This window comes from Serinus canaria, chromosome 2 (genome assembly GCF_022539315.1).
Source record: "Serinus canaria isolate serCan28SL12 chromosome 2, serCan2020, whole genome shotgun sequence".
Taxonomy (NCBI): Eukaryota; Metazoa; Chordata; class Aves; order Passeriformes; family Fringillidae; genus Serinus; species Serinus canaria.
The window spans coordinates 34,935,013-34,955,358 of NC_066315.1; the positions used below are offsets into that span (position 1 = coordinate 34,935,013).

A 20,346-nucleotide genomic window follows, 5' to 3' on the forward strand; every position below is an offset into this window, starting at 1 on the left:
TAGGCAGTCTGCCATTAAGCTGAGAGCCCAAACCACAGTCTGGCTGGCAAATCTTGCCCAGGCAGAGCAGACCTGAAACTGGGCCATTTTTTGCCAGAAGACTCCTTCCATCAAAAGCCCACCACTTCCCCTGGAGTTTAAAATTTTGGAAGAAATACAAGAAATTTCACAGAGAACAAACCCCATGCTTTTCAGCCAAATCTAGTTCCCTCACAGTAGGAAAAATCATCATGTTAATCCACAACACCTTTATATTAGTATTTGTCTTTTCCTATTATGTTCATGGAATGACTGACTCTGTGAGTACATACATATATATGTGTGTGTATAGATAGATACACACACCAAATATATATAGATACACACACCAAATTAGACAAAATATGTTGTCTGTAAGTAGGTAAGATTTCTGTTATGCCCAGAAAGGCAGAGGGGGAATTCTTCAGATAGTTCTTAGCTTTGGTATTTCTTGGCTCCTAAATGTTTTAGTTTGCAGTCTATTTATAAAGTTAGAAAGTTATTTTAAAGACGTATTTTATTGGAAAGTCTAAGAGAGGCTCAGTTTGAACAAAATTACTTATGATTTTCAGTAGATTTTCTAAAAATAGTTTTGTTGTGTATGTGATGTGGACTGCAGAGTTTTGCAATAGCAGGGTTCTTGGGCAGATTGGAGTTTGTCAGGAATTACAAAATGCAGTATTGGGTTATACAATAATCTACATCCCATGATGATACTCAGGGAGAACTCTGGATTCTTATAAACATTGAATACATTGACTGGCCATTGTTACACACATTCTCTCTTAAACTTATGCTGTTTTATTCCCTGAAGAAATAAGGGATCTGGTTATTCTGGGCACAACAGGGACAGCAAGGAGAACAACCTTTGAATTAAAATGGGATTTCTACTTCTGTCCTCTTCTTCATTTGCATTTTAGTCAGGAATTCAGCACTTAAACAGAGACAAGAACTTTATTACTTGGGGTATTACATATAGTGCACTTTTAAAATACTCTAGTAATTTACTATTGTGTCCTTGATCTGATATTTGAAAATTTTTCTTTACAGCCTTAAGTCTCTTGTGGTTATGTTTCATTTCATGTTTTTTTCTTGTGTGAAAATGAAAAAGTCCTTGTTCTGAAGGTGGGGCAGCTCTCTAGAGTGTAAGCTCTGCAGGGCAGGGAAGGTCTCTGTGTTTGTACCCCTCGCTGTTGCCTCGACCTGGTCATAGGCTCGAGCTTCTGTACCCTGTTGCAATGCAAATAATAAACACTACTGAAAAGTAAAGAGTCTGTCCTGTCAACTGGAGTCTTACCCAAGGATGAGCTGAGGGAAATTGGGTGTCAGAGTCAATGCTCTCCATTGTAGGTTGTTTTAACACGTAGTGACAATTTAAAATAGTAATGAGTTTTATAAATTAGCCGTGCAGCTACTTGATAATTTGCAGACTTTAGAAGATTTGCTGATGGTAAATATGATGACACTTCTTGTTAACAATAAATAGTGAGACTGTACAGATTTACCAAACAAAAGAGAATTCTTACTCTGGAAATATGTCCAAAAGGGCTTCTGTAAGTATAAATCTCTGTAAACTGCAGTATTGCTAAAGCATACAGCTAAGTACTTCTGTAAATGCAGACAGTCTAATCACTCAATTTACTGCATGAATTATCCTAAAAGTAACTGTAGATGGCCTTTCTATTTTCTTTTTCTTAAAAAAAAAAAAAAAAGTTTATCTAAGCAATGACTTCACGCGTAGCAGTGATTCCAGACATCCTAGTGAATAAAAATGAAAGTTTACAAGCTGAATTAGTTCAGAAAGTATTTTTCTCATTTAGTGCTTCATGAGGTTATGGGACCAGAGTCATCTCAGTTGAACCTGAGCAGGAAATCATGGGAAAATTGATGTTGTGTATAACATGTGTAAAAGTGCATGGAAAATAGTGGCCCAAATGTGTTCAGTAAGATGGATGGCCCATTTCTAATCTGGGAAAGGCAATTACACAAGGGCAGGAAGCAGAAGGTGAAAAATATACAAAGTAGAAGTCTGTCAAAATGACAAGGCAGAGATCACTGTTTAGAGCTGTTGCTGAACTGCAGAGTCTTGACTGACCATTCACTGAATTCTTCTTCTTTCCAAGTGGAACATGTTATTGTAAAGAGGTAAAAAATAAAAGAGCTGCTCATGTAAGTTGTCTTTGACATTGTCATTTCGAAGGAACATTTTAGACATTATTCTGTGTGCTCAGGACAACTTTCTGATTGCTTAGATGATGTCTGCCAGAATTGCCACTGTTCTTCACTTGCAGGTTAAATTTCTACAGCACTGGTCTGTGTGAAACTGAGGAGCTAATCTCCTTATCTCTGCCTGGTCTCCAAGGTTCTTCTGATCTCATTTGGTGCTTAGCACTCACTATGGTTTTAAGAAGTGATGCTTCCCCATCCTCATCCCTTTCCTTTGCACCCTGCCAAAACCCAGTACCTGGTCCTTATTGGCTGGGTGTAGAGAGATGATAACTGGATGGTTCCTAGCTCTCCCCCTTATCCGTAAATATGTATGGTTTTCACACTACTGAACCCAGCATTGATCACACTATCAGTGCAAACAGCTGTCAGGGGAAACAGTTATAATGGCTTTTTAGTGGATTTTTGTTAGCTGACAGCAACCACTTCTTTATTTCCAGATGTTGGTTCTTTGTCCTAGGGACCTCCCTAGGACAGATGTTCCCCCTTTTTTTCCACCCTGCCAGAGGCCAGGCAGCTGTGGCACTCCAGAGGGGCAGGGCTTTATCTCACCCACAAATGGTTGATTTGCATCTTGCAGATGGAGGCAGCAATGTGGAAGTCAGTGTCACAGGCAAGTTCTGGATAACTTGGAGCTGAATCTGGGTGAAGCCACCTGGAAGTCTCTTGAGGGTCACAGCTCCTTCAAGTCCCAAGGCTTTTCTGTGGTGTGTTAATAGAGCTGAGGTATTGCTGCACCCTCTGCTCCTCTTCATCACCTCTAGGCAGTGGTATCTCGTAAGGGCACTCATTTGTCTACCTTGCAACTACTTGTTGATTGGTGCTGTGTCCTCGAGAAACATTAATTGGCACCACAGCCTGCCCCATTGCTGCCAGCAGCTGCTTTTTCCTAAAAGCCAAGCCAGAAACCGGTGTTGGAGCAAGACCCTCTGCGGTGGCTCATGCATTGTGGAGCAAGGGGTACACACGTGCTGTAAGGCACATTTTGCCTGTTGGTTTGCAAACAAATTTAGCATGTTAAGGTTTAAAAGGCTTAAACTTATAAAGCTTGAGGTGATTTGTGAATTGTTGCCTGAAATTGAACCTTTCGCTTCCCAACATTTTGCCGCTGCTGGAATTAATGAAGATTAGTAAGAAAGCAGAAAAAACCCCAGCTGGGAAGAGCTTGTTCTACTCATCAGGAAAGTATCCAGGTTTGATGCCATGCAAGTGCCATGCAGCACTGAAGGCTTTGAAACTGGGATACAAATGAAACACTGAGCACAGGGAAAATGGAAACAACTGGCTTGCTATCCATGCCAGTCTGTGACATTACTAGGAACCCGTGTTGGCAAAAAGCAAAAAATTGCTATAAATTAAGGTAAAACAAGGGCAATCATAATGATGTTGATAGAAGATGGCAGGTCATTTAATGAAATCTCCCTGTATTACAGCAATAGCAAACCACCTTGTTAAATTTCTGAAAGATTAAATGACTTAAAAATAAAGTAAAAATGCATTTAAGTGATGAATTAAGTTTTTTTGAATTAACAATAAAGTGCTCAGATTATTTTTCAAATGTAGAACCAATGAGCTGTTATTTTTTATGTGGAAATAAAAAAAAATATTTTGGAAATTGATGTAATATAAATAAAGACAATTAGTGTGCTGTGAAAACATACTACCCAAAAGGAGCTATGGTTTTGTCTCAGAGCAGTGAAGTCAGATTTCAGTTTTCTTGTGCTCTGGCAAGTTTTTGTCTGGTTCTTGTGAACTCCAGGTTTAAAATGCTGCACTGTCTGGTCCTGCCTGAGTAAATTCTTTGTTAATGCTTCTATATTAAGTGTGTCTGGCCCCTCCACAGGGCCTGAAGTGGGATACTTTGCAAACAGCTGAGAGCCTTTCCAAGGCATTCCATCAGGAGCACTTCTCATCCCTCAGCCTTCACAGAGGCATGGCTGTGGTGTGTCCCTGTACCTTGCTTGCTGGGTTAAGTCTGTTTTTCCATTGGAAATCCCCAGAGAGCGAAAAATGAAAGAGGAAGATGGCCATGATTCACATCAGCCTTCCAGGACACGAGTCTTTTGTTACTGCTTTCTTCAACTAGGAGAATGAGATTCTTTTCTGCTTGAAATTATAAAGTGTTTAGATATGTGCCTTTTGTTTTAACAGCAGAAAAGGCATTCTCAGTGATATTGAGTCTGTCACCGCAGATTAAAAGAGCCCAGGGGAACAACTGATTAACAAAAAGAAAATTAATGTAAAGCCTTTGTTTCTCTCTATTGAGCTCATACAGGGGAATACAACTTGCTTAGCAGTCATCATTAGAAGATCACCTTTGAAACTAGCATTTTATCAGAGCATGTAGTGGAGAATTGTAATGGGTAATTTCTGCTATTTTGTTTTTACTTCTGTCTGATTTGCGATGAAAGTAAAATTCAGCTTTTCATGACCAAGCACTGAGGAGGCAGGATAAAGGCAGAAAAATATTAAAGTTCGATTGACTGAAACTGTTCCAACTACTTTTAATGTTTTATTAACTGCTTTTAGCAAAACATTTCAAACTGGAAACAGAAAACTGGATTTTAAAATACTTTAAACCCTAGTATTTCCACATTAAAAAAAACAAAAACATAATTTGGCTCTTGGTCAGAACTTCCCTGTGCAAAGTCCCTGGTCTGATGAGTCACATCTTCTGCAACAAAGACTGTTTCCCTGAAAAATTCAGCCCCGGGTTCAAGCATGCTGGCTGATAAGATGTTCTACTCTTCAGATTAGCAAATAAAACACGATAGTACTTTGTGAAGCAAATGAATCATCACTCTTTTTAATCAGTGCCTCTGGTCAACCTCTATGGTTTGCTGAATTCTGTCTACTCTGAATTAATGACAGTGAAAGCTGTGTAACATACTGCTGGTTCAAGGCCTTCCACTCTATGCTGGTGTTGCCATCAGCATTGCTGAGACAGTAAAACTCAGAGTGTGTTTGGATGGGAGCTGTTACACCTCTTGTCTCATCAGCATCATGGTTTTCTGTGCAAACATCCACTGCTGGTGCAAACATACTGAAAGCTTTGCTGCAGGAGTCTCCCAGACAGAGCTGGTTTGAGCAGCTGTGCCTGAGGGAATAACCTGAACCTTACTCTGGGTGATTACACCCAGAAAAGGCTCTGCTTGGTTCTTTGGGCAGAACCACAGACACACAGTGATGTCTCCCACAGATGCTGGTCAGCACTTAGGAGCAAAAGCATCCTCAGGCCTGAGCCTGATTCTGGGGCTAAAGCAGGAGCTGTGCCAGGTACTGTCAGGTGATGGATCCCAGCCCCAGCTCAGGTTACATGTAGGAGTGCATCTCTGATGTTCCCAGATACTCAAGGAGAGAACAAATAGCTTGCTTTCTTTCCTTTCAGGGAAAAACAAAACAAAACAAACCCAAACCCCAGCTTTTTATTCTTTATGTTCTTTGTGGAATGGGTTCACCTTCACGTGGCAGCATTCCTGCACATGTAGTGCCTGCCAGCAGCATAAAGAGGGTGGTAGCAGCTAACGTGGCCACTTTGACAAGTGTCTTCAATGAGACATCTGTTGCAAGGCAAAAATCTTTGCTCTGGAGAAAAAACATTGGTGCAGATGGCACCAAGCACCACACATAAATGAGTGAGGCCAAATTCCCGTCTCCCAAACAGTAATCAAGTAATGTGCTTTAGATAATAAATAAATTCAGATAAATACCTTTTGTGTGTGATAATCACAAAAAGAAGAATTCAGTGATTTCATACTTTTGGAGCTGAATTAGAGGCAGAAAAGCGACAACAAAGCTCACTACTTCCAGAACTAATGCTTTGCACTATTTTTGTTGTTTTTTCTGTTCAATTGACTTAAATGGTCTTAAATTAATCTTAAAAGATTAAATCTTTTAGCTACAAAGTGTTATAGCAGGACTGGACCTAATGGTGAAAACCATTTACTCTGTATTATGTTTCCCCAGCTACATTTTATGAACTCCTCATCACAAGTGAAACAAAATAAATAAGCTTTAAACCAAGTTACTGCAGTTGAACTACAACCATAGGTAGAAGTACAGTGTCAGTCTTGCTTTCAGAGTACTTTAGAAGTGCTGCTGCTGATAGGATAGTATATATTCAGATTAACTAAAAACTGTTAAAGAATATAAGTATCAGAGTGTTGGCAACTGTATATTTTGTTTAAAATGTCTTTTAGTCTGTAAAATGCAAACTTTTTCCCTGTCTGTGGGCCAAGTAAACTGGAGTGTTAGGCCATGCCACTGGTAGCCCCACAGGTTCCATGAATTAAATTGCAGGCTGAAGAGTGATGTCATTCCCTCTGGCTTTTTTAATCTCCTTTTTGTGCTGAGAGCAGCCATCTGTCCCTCTCCAGACAATGATGGAAGCAGCTGTGCACGGTGTGCCATCAGGAACAAAAGCCTCTGCTTCATACCAGAGGGCAGCAGGCTGCAGGTCAAAGGGGATTATAAGGCTATCAGGGTCAAATGACACCTGTACAGAAAAATAAAACTAGGATTATACAGCCTTTGTGTGTTCATTCACTAGCAGAGAAGTGGGGTCAGCCCTTGTCTGAGTGATTCTCCAGTGGCCATGGGAATGCCTATGTGTTTTCTAGGATAGCTGTGCCGCTGCTTACCCAAGGAGAAATGGAGCAACAAAGCCAGCTTCAAGCAGAGGGAAAAGCAAACATGACACAAAACAATTATTTTGAAGGGAAAATAAAACAGCTTGGATACATTCTGGTACTTTATGCAAGTTCTAAGAGTGTGATTTCAAGTGGTTTGCATGTCCCATAACATGCTCTTCTAAAAGCGCAGTGAACCGTGCTTTTCATGTGCATCTGTGGAACGCAGGAGTTCCCTTGCTGCTTTGTGAGAAAAGGGAAGCTGAACAAGGGCCAAGGTGCTCAAAACCTCTTCTATGAGAAGAAGAGGTTGGTTATGCTTAGAGCAGCTTTTTCTGCAAGGTGAGCTGGAAGGAGCTGGAGGAGGGTTCATATCCCATAGAATGAAATTACCCATTCCTGCAGGTGCCTTTCTACTTTGCCATATGTGGTGCCAGCCCTGTCCCACCTCTTCTCTTCTTTGCTGGGTCTATTTCAGAACAGAAACTGATACAAGTGTAATTCCTCCTTCTTATATAACAAGGAGGAATGTAATACATTCCTGGGGTAAAGTCCAGGCAAATAATAAAATAGGTAAGTGGACCTGGCTGAGTTCAGAGACTTCTATCTTTTTTCTAACCCCACATCACTTTTTTCTGCATGAGTTCCTTCCCTGTTTCTAAGGAAATGCACATTTTGAACCCAGAGAAATACCAGGGACCATGCAGCCTTACCACTTCTTTTGGGATGACAGATGGGATTTGACACTGTCTCTACCAGGCTTAATGACATTGCTTAAAAGTGATGGGAGAGAAGCACATATTTCACAAACAGGTAAGCTGTAAACACTGTGTGCTCCTGTCTCAGGGGAGCATGTCCTGGGACATTCATGGAGGTACAAGTGAGCTCAGCCAAGCTCTCAGACAGCCATGGCTGTCACCAAGAGCAGTGATCACCAAGAGCAGTGATCTTCTCCAAGCCACAGTTTCACTTATGCATGTGGACAATGGTTCCCTATTTCCTTCTTTGGTTTTTTTTGCAATGCAATTGATAAAGAATACTGAAATGAAAGTTCACAGTCATAAACCACAGCATTTTTATAAAACTAGCATTTCTCCCTTTTTTATCTGGTTAAGGGCTGTTGGTTCAGGCTTGTTAAAAAGTATTCTTTCAACCTGACAACGTGTTGTGTTCTTATTTGCTAATTGCCTACTTTGTTTCTTAAATGGCATGAATAAGTCCTTTCACCTTACATTGTCTACTGAGTTTATGCTTTTTTAATGGGAAAAAGTCACAAGATGCTGCAGTAAAAGGAGACAGAAATATTGCTAATGATGGAAAACACATGACTAGGTCATTGTACTGTGTAGTTTATCTGAAAGTGCCATGACTGCTGAGCAGCAGAGTAATTCAATCATGTGAATTAAGTTTGAGAATGAAGCTTTAGAGTTCCTTCACACCACCAAGAAACCACCAAAACTAGAAAAAAATCCTGTTTGCCACTTGAGGCTGATGTTGGCACTGTCGCCCCTCCCGCCCCCCACAAATTACTTATCATTCCCATCTCCCTGTGAGTGCTAAATGAACAGAGCATCACACCATTGAGAATCAGTTCCAGGAAGAATTTTACAGATTGCCAGTTTTTTAGACAATATGATCACCAGTTCGTGAATCACTGGTTCACAAATTATTTGTTCCCTTTCAGGCTGCATAAATCTCTATTTAACCCACAATAAAGTCTCTTGTTTTAAGCTGTCTTAAGCCAGGGCAAAACCTGGGGCGCTGCTGTTGGTTCCTGGGACTGCCACAGCATACTTTGCATTCTGGCAGCCCCGTCAGCATCGCTTCACAGCTCCTCCAGAGATCTGCTGGCTCTGCCGAGCGGTTAGTGGCTCCGGACAGAAATACCATTGCTGTCCGACTGTTGTTTCTGGGAAACTTGCATGAAGCCTGTTTTTCTCCACATTTTATCATAATCCCAGGAGGGGCAGATTTTTCTTCTCTATATGAACAGCCACTCTGACTGCGCTGTATAAGTTTCAGCCCACAGCATGTGGTGAAAGGCTGAGCTGATCACGCTCCAGGACAATTTTACTGTCACTAACATATAGTATCAGAAGTCAAAATGAAAAACAGAAGAACTTTCTAACTTCTGTGTTCTGTATTGTGTTTATTTTTGTGGTGTTAGGTTTCATTGTGTATGGAGAAGATAGACAGTTATTGTGTTTGTTTGGGATAACACCTGGCTGTAGGCTGGAGGAGTGTTTGAGACAGAGAAATGAGAATTATGCCTAAAGTGAGGGTGTAGGTGTTTGTGGAGGGAGCATAATGAGGCACAAGGTCAAACATCCAAGCCTTGTGCCCGCTGTACAACACAGTATCTGTATACCACTGGGACTTTTGAAAAGCTGGTATTACACAGACTCAATGCAGTCTCACAAAACATGGTCCTCAGTCTAACCCTGTGTTTGAGCATGACATCCAGCTAGCTCCATTAAGCAGCTGTGGTTAAGGACAACCCCGCATGAGCAAGCCTGGAAGCCCCAAGGGCAGGTCCCCTATTGTGGTGGCATCTCCAGACCTTTTGCCATCTTTTCCTTTTCTACTTATCACATCCTTTCAAGGGCACTGCCCTGCACTCATAGGAGTTGTCTTTCTCATAACAGACATTCTTGTCTCTCTGCCTCTCCCCAGACAGGGAAGTAAGAGCATTAACTTCTCCACTTCTTTGTGGCAGCCCAGTGGGTTTGGCTCTGGTTCAAGCTCTGCAGTCTCCTTGCAGGACAATGATGGTTTTAATCAATGGCACGCTGGCTCTCCTAAACAAAGTTCTGTTTCTTTGGAAAGCAAGAGCTTAATGGTGAAAATGTAAAAATATGGGCAGGTTGTATAGGGGTGTAGCTTACATGGTGCTGAGCCAGCATCCACACCCCAGTGGATCTGGATAAAAAACTGTAATGTTTAGGTTATTTTTTTTTATCTCTGTCTCTTGACTAACAGTCCCATATGTTGTAGACAGCATGAGTCACTTCCTTCTTAACTCATTGAGGCCATTGTATGTCATATTAAGCTCATTTTGTTGTTAGGCTATTTCCTCCGTGGGTGAGATGTCAAAATACTGGCTACCTACATAGTCAGTGTGAGAAATCTGTATTAATATAGACTCTTCTTTCTATAGTTACAATTCTTGAAAAAGTTCATTCAGTGAGCCCAGATAAACCCATAAAGTTGCATGCAGCTGTGTAACAAATGATGTAGTAAGCTGAATATTCCATGTTTCCAGAGCTTGAGTCTAAGCCAGTCTGAAGTATGGGGAGTATTGATAAACAAAACAAAGTACAGTTGTTAATCTATAATTACATATAGATATGGTTGAGGCTGATAACATAAATTATTCCTTAATTTATTCTGAAATAATTGAATAGCAAATAGAAGAATAGAGACAGAAAATAGTTCAGAGAGATATTGATTTTACCTAATTATTAATATATTTTAGTAAAACTTCTGTTTCTACGAGAGCCATCAAGTTTTCCTGTATGATCCATAAATGACCTGCAAGAAGGCAATTCAAGGTCATCCATTTTAGACTTGACCTCTCCTAGAAGACAATGAATCACTGTCTGGAGGTTTCTGTTTTTCTCCTTTGTTTTTAAAGCAAGAACATGTTACTGTTTTAGATCAGACACCTGCTATGCATCCATCCATCCATCCATCCATCCATCCATCCATCCATCCATCCATCCATCCATCCATCCATCCTCTTCTCAAATGTCTGTTTGTTAGAAAAATACTGTGTTAGTTCTGTTGTCAAAAAAATACCATCATCATTGGCAAAGTAACAGGATCACTGCCAATATTTTGCAAATACCAGGATAACTCTCATGCCTGAATTTTCATTTGCCTGCAGGCCAGATGTTATCATGGATACACATTGATCTCTACTACATGTGATAACAGTGCTCATTGACAGACGCTGCAGGCAGGAAAATTCAGTCAGTTATGCCTGTTGGATCCCCAGAGGGAACAAGAGGTATTCAGAAATCAATCCAGTGCAGTTTCCCAGAGCAAGCCCTCTTTGCAGATGAAGCAGCTCCTGGCAGCCCTGTGGGGGCTGGTGTTCTGTGAAGAGCTGGTGTTTCTCTCCCAGCACAGCAGCAGCAGTGGCCAAGGTGTGCAGTTCTGCTCTCATCTGCCCCACTTCATCCTCATGCCTCTTCTCTCTCTACCATTTTGGTCATGAATATTAAGCACAGAGGAGAGGATCATGAACTTGGCCAGGAAAATGTCATTAATAACCTTGACAAGTATGGAGATGGATTGGGAAGGATAAAGGAGAGAGTGGGAGGAAAGGAAGTCGAGACAATAAATAGGCTAGACCTGCTGTTACCATGTTAATCTCTACAGGGTTATTTGAGGGAATTGCTGTGGTAGTTCATACTGTGCCTTGGTCCTTTCCTCATTTCTGCACTATTTTTTCTATGATACTGACATTGTGTTTGTAACACAATGCCTATTTATTATAGTTGACAAAAGTAAGAAATCAAAATACTATTTGAGACATATTGAATACAAAGGTGGATAGAAAAAACACAAATTAATGCATTCAGTGGTAGAATTGCCTGACAACATAGAATCTTTTAATCCACTTACTATTTTTTAATTGAAGATGACTATGTAATTGCATACCACTTAATTTGATCTCCAGTTGTTGTTCCAAAATAGACAATACTTTATTCTATTATTACACCATAAGAGGCTTACAGCAACTATTATTTTTAATAATAGTCTCACTAGTGCCTTCCTGATTACACACTATTTCACCTTTGGCTGTTGTATTGTTTTGTTCACTGCATTGTTTTGAGAAAAATAATCATGATTCATACAAAAAAATCTGTTTGAGGAGGATTTGAAAATGAGGTCTGGCATTTAAGGGAGATTATATTTCCATTTGCTGCAGGTAAATTATATTTTTATCTGTGGAGGAATGGACTGAATAAATACATGGTCAGAAATAAGTTCATATAAATGACTGTTGGTTGCTGAGATGCTAATAAATAATCAATCACATCAGTCTAGGACAGGTGTGAACATTACAATTTTAATAACTTTTAACATCAGAGCATGTACTTTGGAAGACTTCCAAGATAATAAACTGTTTTAAATAAACAGTTTCTTTTGCTGTGGATTATCTGCAAAAGATAGATGTGAATGGTGGTGGTGGAAGTGCAGCCGGGTTCTCCAGAACAAGAGCCCAGTGTAGATCAGTCTGCTTTCTAAACAGTTATGCATGTTGTTGACAGCTGCCCAGTCATAATTTTCAGAGGTACTGGTGGTTATTTTAAAAAAAGAAAGTTGAAATTCCAAGTAGTAAAAAGCAAAACTATAGATAAATGTTAATCCTTAAAAAAAACCCAGTGTTTTTTGGCTTTTTTTTTTTTTTTTTTTTTTTTAGCAGTGTCCAGTTTACTGAATGACAATTCGCCTTGAAAGGAAGTTTTCTGCTGGAACAAGAGACTTTTGTGTTGGGGTGGGGAAGAGGCAAACCAGAGAGCAGCAGCTGCTCAGTAGCTGTGCAATCTGATTTTCCCCTAGCCCCTGGCCACATGTTGCAGATCTTCCTGGCCCTGCTCACCTCTGCTCACCTAACTGGCCCTGGGAGCCTTCCCGCGGGAGAGAGGGTTTCTTAGGAAAGCGGGTTTTGTGAGATCAGGTTGGCAAACACCACTCTTCATGCATTGTGCTTGGCTTTGTGTTCAGCATGTTTTCTACTTGGAGCTTGTTTCCTCCCACTGTTTCAGCAGCACAGAAGCCTTTTAATGGCAGCTCACAGTGCCGTGGCAGTGGGAGGCACGGACTGGTGGGACTGTGGTATGGCAAAGTCCTTTGGCTGACTGGCCTCCAGCACCATTTCCCCTCTGTGCCCTGTGTCTTGCTAAGAGATGGTTTCTTTGACGTGTGCTGAGTGCATCGTGGGAAGAGCTCAGTGGGAGAAAACTAGGAAAAACCCAATAGCTGCAAGATTCCTGCTCCGTGTGTCATCTCCACCACGTGTTTGCGATTGAGCAAACATAATCTGTCTGGCAGATAACCCAGTGTGCCGTGCCTGCAAGGAAACAGGCCTCTCTTTGACCTATGACTGTATCTATGTGCAGAGTTAAGTGTGTTTAGTTAGAGATCAGTCATGGATTTGTCACAGCTCCTCATCATGGAGAAATCTCCGTTTCACTTGTGGCGTCATCCGAAGAGACATGCCCGTGCTCTTCCTTTTCCCCCCACAGCTGTGTCCTTCTGCAGGCAGAGCAGCAAGCCAAGGATGAGCTGCCTGACCTCCCCTCCCTGCCAGCCACGGTCAGGCATGGTGGCAGCTCAGGGAGAGGAGCCACCCCTCCCACAATGTCTCTTCCCACCACGTTGGAGCTGGCACAGACAAACAAGGCAGCAGGCAGAGTTCCCCCACCGCTTGCTTCCAGCAAGTCCTCTGCGCTGCCCACACTACTGCAAGAGAAATCACACCATATGTACAAAACCAAAAGCTTTTCATACTTCAATTTGTTCTTTCCTGCGCCCAAGGCCTTTGTTAGCAAACAAGATGCCAGTATTTGGGGGGAGAGACAATGGTGTGGCTCAGCTCATGCTGCGGAGGCTCACTGGAAATAGTGCAACAGCTGAGTTGTCGCCCTCTTCCCCCCTGCTCTGCCCCTTAATTTCTTATTCTGGTTCAGTGACATTTATTTGTCTCTAGATGCCAAATTTCCTATACAGCACATCTGTTTTAAAAAGAGACTAGTAAACTAAAACTATATGTTAGGCAGAAATTCTGTGGTCTGAAAACACAGATCACCCATATTCGCCTGCCATCCTTCACTGGCTTCACATTCAGTGACAACCAGCAGTAATATTCTTAGCCAGTGGCCTTCTCCTCTTTAGCTGCAGGCTACCTCACTAAGTTGATCAAGATATGCTCTTTGAATGAGTTGACACCATGTGCAGCCAATTTTGTATTAGGAAAAAGACAGCAGATAAAAGAAGAGCGCTGGGTTGAGCCTGTGGTATCAGGAACTGATTGCAGCTGAGAATTCATCATTGCTGAAGTTTGCATTGTATTTAGAGAAGGAAGTGGTTGTATGCGTGGTCCAGCTCGTCTGAGGTTTGCAGCACCATTTAGACACCAAACCTGTCGGGGCTTTGATTAAGCTCCTTAAGAGGATGCAGTCACTGCTGGCCTTCTATGCACATCCTGTGTCTGCAACGAATCCCCCTGAACAACTGTCTAAAGAGGGCCCAAGCAAGGCGGATTCCCAGGGGATAAATAAAATTTCATATATGATAAACAGTAAATACTGCTCTGCCTTAGTCACATGAAGCGGTTTGGCTGAGTTTTCCTCCCTCAAGTCTATTAAGTTTAATGCTTCTGTGCAAACACTCAGAGTTTCCATTAAATATGTCTGTATGTCTGATCCCAGGATGACACTCTGATATTCCAAAAATAGTTTAATAAATTGAAATTCCAAGATGTATCATCATAAGCCTGTCACTGGAGTATCAAATCTGCCATGTTATGTAAAAAATATTGGTTATATAATGGGATTTTTATCAGTCAAGTGACATAAATGCAAATATTAGAGCATTATTAGGAAACCGACCTCTCTCTGACTTTGGATGTGTTATGCTGGAAGTTAGAGCAAAAGTAGCTTATGTATATGTGGGGGATTTAGATGCTGTAGCTTCAGAGGTGTCTGACAACCCAGAGCTAGTTTAGGGGTTTTCTTTCTGATAAATATAAATCCATTTTAAATGGCATTGAGGAAAGAAACTTAGATATGATAAGAATTTTGAGCAACCCCAAGGTTTCCTTTGTGATGGCCCAAACTGATGCCATTGCTGCTGGCAAAAAGCAGTGCTTTCTACTCTTGAAACACGTGGAGAAAAAGCTGGGCAGCTATGGTTTGCCTCATCTGCTAGAAAGCAGATAAAGGTCCTGAGCTAGCAGAAACTGGGACTCACTACAGGAGGACATATGGGAGAGCAGCAGGGATTTCCTGCAGGCAGAGCAATGTTCATGCATGCATCCACAGCCAGTTGTCACCAGTGGTCAGATAACTGTGCCAAGCCTCAGGGAAAGGCTGAATGGGCAGCAACTGCTCAGGAAACAGAGGCTTTGTGTGGAAGTCCTCCCTTCTGGGAAGCAGAAGCTTTGAAGTATGGAAGCGTGTCAAAAGTGCTGTTGTGAGTTACCTGAAAAATAAAGGAATTAAATGTGCTATATATAGAAATAAGTGCATGGTTTTATGAGTGAGAAGCTGATTTTGCAGGTTGCACAACTTCTTGAAAACCCTAAGTAGGGTACTCTCTGAAATTGCATAGCCTGATGTTGCTGAGGGACAACCATCTGTCCCTGTGGGCTTTCAAATCAGCAGAGCATCACTTTTACTAAGCACAGGCAGTCTGTGTGGTGGAGGGGTTAGTAAGTGAATTAGATGAACTTTTCAGCCTGAGGTAAAAGCAGACTGAAAAAAATAGATGCTAGGTCAACTTCACAAGTTAATATAAGTGAATTAAACACTTCAATTTCACATATTTTCTAGGTTAGTTGAAGTGGGGCAGACTGCAAAAGGCTGATGTGGTCTTTAGTGTCTCCAGTTCAAATAGGCAGTTTTCCCAGTAGCACTGGTTAACTCCCCACTCTGTTCTGTCCCAGCACTTTGAGCATCAGGCACACCTCTAGACTTAAATCTCACAGTGCTCTGCCAAGCAGAGCCAAACTTCTATCTTTCTCTTATGGATGGGGAATTGGAATACTTAGTAAAGGAGTGGAAGAAGGGAGCTGGAGGGAAGGAAACTGGTGGGGAGGGGGCACTGGATGTGCTTCTCAGGAAATGCTCAGTATCAGACATCCATGTTCTGGGACACAGAACTACCTGCCTGTAAAAAAGTGGATGACATGTCCAAAGTAACACTGAAAGCTGTTACCGGTCAGGGTCCCCATGCCTCCTGTCCCTGAGCTTTAACTAGAAAACAGTTCCCCTCAAAATCTATAGATGCAGGTAACCAGAGCGAAGGACAAGCACTCTTGAAGACCCTGTTCTGCAAACAGAGATGTGCATTAGGGCCTCCTGCATCCATGTGAACTCCTCTGCAGCCTCATCCATGTGAACTTTCCTGCTGCACGGGGCTCCAAGGCTTCCAAGCATGCATAGTCCCAGCTGGGCTTTCAGCTTTCCCTGGCAGTGAGCTACCTCAGTGCTACCAAGTGCTCACTGACAAAATGCTTAGTTTAAACCATGGCACAAAAGTGCTATTAATGCTTGGAGTGCTGCTGTATTTTTTCCCTTGTACAGGATAGGAAAAAAAAAAAAAAAAAAGGAAAAAAAAAATGAAAAATCAGAAAGATTTTTTGCCCTGTAAGATTAAACAATCATCATGGTTTTAAGGGCTTAATCTGCTAGTATGCAGACTGCTGGCTGATAAGTCTCTGAGTCTGAGTGTAATTGGATGCAGCATCGGATTCGGCAGTGTGGGCTTTCCAGGGGCGTTTTGTTTGTTTGTTCATTTTTTACCCCACTGCAGAGTTGAAGAGATCTGTCCCTGGAAATGCCTTTGGGGGTGAAGCTGTAAAGCTGTGTGCCCCCCAGCCGGTATTTCAGCAGCACCTATCTGGAGACCCCTCTGGGGGAGCACAGTGGGGGAGGCTGCTCAGTGTATGAATTCGTGCTATTGTCCGAGGCACACATCTGCCTCAAGAAACTGCACGGCACAGGCCGTTACTTATTCAGATGCAGAAGCTCCTTCCGTCCCACAAGACGGCCCATTCAAGTCACATGCCAGAGGTCTCAGCAGAATGGGCTGCAGCTGCTTCAAATCTGCTGTCTAACATCAGAAGCAGTTGGACAAACTGTACTGTGCTGACTACAGTCAGGCTCCCCGGCGCCGAGGAAGACAGGGAAAAGATTTGGGATCCCAGCACTATGTTCTCAGAGGACCTGTGGCTGGAAAATGAGAAAAGCTGTGCTGTTGTTCACAAGTCCAAGCGAGGAAGGAAGCGCCAAGAGCTCCTGGCCGTGGCCCTGGGGGTGAAGGTGGGAGTCAAGGGGGCACTTTTGTGGCAACCTCTGAAACTCTTTGCCTATTCACAGATCACCTCCCTGGTCAGAAGAGCAGCCTTAACTCAGAACGACAACCACTTCAACTATGAAAAAGCACACAATTTTAAGGTAAGCACAGCTTGCTATTATTTTCAGGTTAAAAGTCCTGTTGAGATGCCTCACATTTTATTTTTTGTTGTGATGAGATTTGCATGCATCTGTTTATACGGGCTCTAAGAAACGTGTTGAAAAATTAATTTTTCTTTCTACTTTAACTTCCATTAACTGATTTCTTAGTATGCTGTTACATAGGCTCTTAATCCAAATAATAGTTTTCCTGCTAGCTGTACTACTTGACTGGTAATTTAACTCTTTTTCATAGATTCAGTTTTCTTTTTTATTCAGAAACAAAGTACTTGATATTTATTGTCTTCATCTTAAGTGTATCTACTTTTAAAAGAAAAAGGGCCCTTTTCAAAATCCAGCTATTATCAGAGGCCAGTAGGATTTTACCAGCAAACATTTTGCACCGTTTCTGAAGAAGTTGAGAGAGCTCGGGTGCTCCTAACAATAAAGCAAAGCACAGTGGTGGGTATTGTCTCCCAGCTTTTGTTCCCCCACCATATGCTAAGGAAATGTTCTCAGAGTCCCACTGAGCTATAGGACCTGAGCTTGTGTTTGCTTGTCAAACTAAAACAAATCTCTGGGCAAACACAGGGATGTTTAAATGGATCATCTCTCTGCTGTCTATACGTACAAAATCAGATTCTTAGGGATTCTTTTCCCATGCTGTCTCTGGCAGACTGCAGCAGGGAAGTGACTCAGCTTTGGAAACGACCTTCCAGGCAGCTTGTATTAAAATGTTTTGCCAAAAGGACTGTGCTGGTTTCAGAGCATACCAGCCAGTTGCCGTAGCTAATGCTGTCAAATTGTATTTTGATGCTTATCGGGATGAGCATCGAGAATAAGGGGCAGTAACAAGACAAGAAAGGAACGTATCTCAGCTTTGAAACATCAGTTTAGCTAATGTTCCTTGAGGATGCTGATCTCGGTCACTGTCAGAATAGCTCAACTCATTAGCAGAACAAGAATTTTCTGATACTCATCTTGGGCCTGTCAAAAAAGGAGAAGCAGTGATCAAAATCATTTCACCTAGCAAAAAAGTTTCACTTCTTATTTTTCTACATACTCTGCTGTGCAGGCATTGCTAACCTCTGTAGTGCTTCTGCTGTCGTTGGCAAATCAATAATTTAATATTAGTGAACAAAGCAAATAATGGCATCCCTTTTCTCATTCCCCTTCCTTGACCCAGTCTACAGAAAAGTCGATATTTATCTCTCTGATCAGCACTGAAGGAAATAGGGGAAACAGTCTGTGTTTTCTTGCTTGATTAGGCTAACTTTCATTCTTTCTGGGTTTTGTCCTCATTATCATTTTAATATCAAAACTATTTTAGTTTAACTAGAAAATACTTTCTCATGACTGAGGCTTCTTTCCACTCTGACCCATGCATTCTTTCCTCTTCAAAATTTCCCCTGTTTTGGCTTTGATTTATAATTGGACCTGTGCCCAGTTAACTTTGTGTTTGCACAATCTAGCTGTTGTACAGTTTCTGTTCCTTTCTGTTTCAAAAGACTCATAGTTTAACTGGAAAGCCACATGATTAAAATAGATATGTATTGAAAGACTTGACAGCAGAAAATAATTGTTCTATCCTAGTAAAGGCAATAACAGACCCTGGGGAGCAAACATTTTAAAAACAATTGTCCAGAAAGGTCAATCAGAAGTGTTACATTTGCTTAATGGACAAATATGTTCACTATGAAAATACAGTTACTTTTCCAAAGGAATATATTAGAACATGTCCAGCTGTTGAACAAAAAATGTGGATAGTATACTCAGAACAGAACATTTAAATTTAAAACATGTCTCAAGGCTAATATCTTTAATATATTCCATATCCATTACCTAAAAGGGTTAAGAAATCATTTTAAAAAGAAAGAATGGCTTTATGGGTCTTGGGGTTGATGGTTTTTGACAGAGCTCAGGCTGTGATGATGTGGGGTTTATCTGAAGGACAATGCTATTTTGAAGACATTCAAAAAAGTTGTCTTCCCCATTTTTAGGTGAACACTGATGTGCACTATATCATTTATCTCAGTTTCCAGGGATAAAGGTTATGTGTCACAGTGTCCCTCATATCTTGTCATAGGCAATTCTTCATGAACAAACAGGCACTCTTTAGCTTTTTGTCCTTTAACCATGAAGAATCTAAAACATGAAGGGCACATTACTAGCGAAGCTGATGGGATTTTTGTACGTCTTATACCAAAGATCTTACTTCAAGAGGGAAGGACAAAAGCAAGAAATAAGTGCAAGGCACAAATTCAGAGCAAGGATGGCTCTCCCTCCATCCTTGCCACGTTAATACAAAAATTAAAAAGCAGCATTTAAGTTTGGAGTATGAGGGCACCAGGTTTATGCTCTTCTGAGCATCCATGCTTTCTCATTCAACCTCTCATTCAAGACATTCAAGGCAAGTGAACAAAAAAAGATTTAGTATCCAGGCTGATTTGTTAAGCTGTGTTCCTCCTGAGCACACCACACAGTCACATGAATTTAGGTTTGGAGCTGGCGTCCGTCTGGCGGGACAGCTTTGCCTAAGCCAGTGCAGACATACCATAACTCAGGAAAGAGAATAAATCTCTGAAGCCCTGTTTAGAAAAACACAGAGGTATTTCTCTAGCTCTGTGGGTGTCAGCCTAACTGGATCCCAAAGTCCTCTTGTGTCTTGCTCCTGTTCGGATCCAGCAGCTTCTTTCGGATGTGCTTTACCTGCCAATTTCAGCGGGGTCCCAGCTGGTGGTGAGGTCAACCTCGTGCCTGAGGATAGCAGCATGGAGTTTGAGGATGCTCCACACTTTTTGTTCTAGGCTGGGAATTCATGAGAGGGCTTCTGTGCTGCTTTAAGTGAGCAAATACAGCTGAATAATGTGCATTTTTCACAGTACTGTGCCTGTTTGCCACCACAGCATGGGCAAATCCCATTTGCAGGCAGGCTAGTGGAGTGAAGGCAGCTGATTACAGACAAGTCAGGAGATCTGCTGGGAGAGAGGGGGTCTCTGGGATAAATTTCCCCTTGAGTTAAGCACTGCAGATAATACTGCTTCTGAGAGACAAAGGGTTTGAGGGAAATATTTTTTACAGACATCACGAAGATTATGTGCATTCATTTAAACAAAAATAACAGCAGAGTCAGCTTTTCTTCCCTTCAAATGGCTCAGGTTCAGCAGGAGTCCACAAAAGAATCTAAATATGTCTCTATTCAGGCAAAAGCCTGAAAAAAAACTTATTTTCTTGGAAAGCAAATAGAAAAGTCTTCAGACCCAGTAACATAAAACCAAACTTGTTTC

The 20,346-nt window shown here is 41.6% G+C and overlaps 1 protein-coding gene across 1 annotated transcript in view; it reads left to right on the plus strand.

The window, feature by feature from the left end:
- Positions 1-20,346, plus strand: part of CHN2 (chimerin 2) — a 158,532-nt gene that overhangs the window by 118,103 nt on the left and 20,083 nt on the right. Inside the window, exon 7 of the mRNA XM_009086081.4 lies at positions 16,985-17,062. Within this exon, the coding sequence (XP_009084329.1) occupies positions 16,985-17,062 (78 nt within the window). The remainder of the gene's footprint in view (positions 1-16,984; positions 17,063-20,346) is intronic.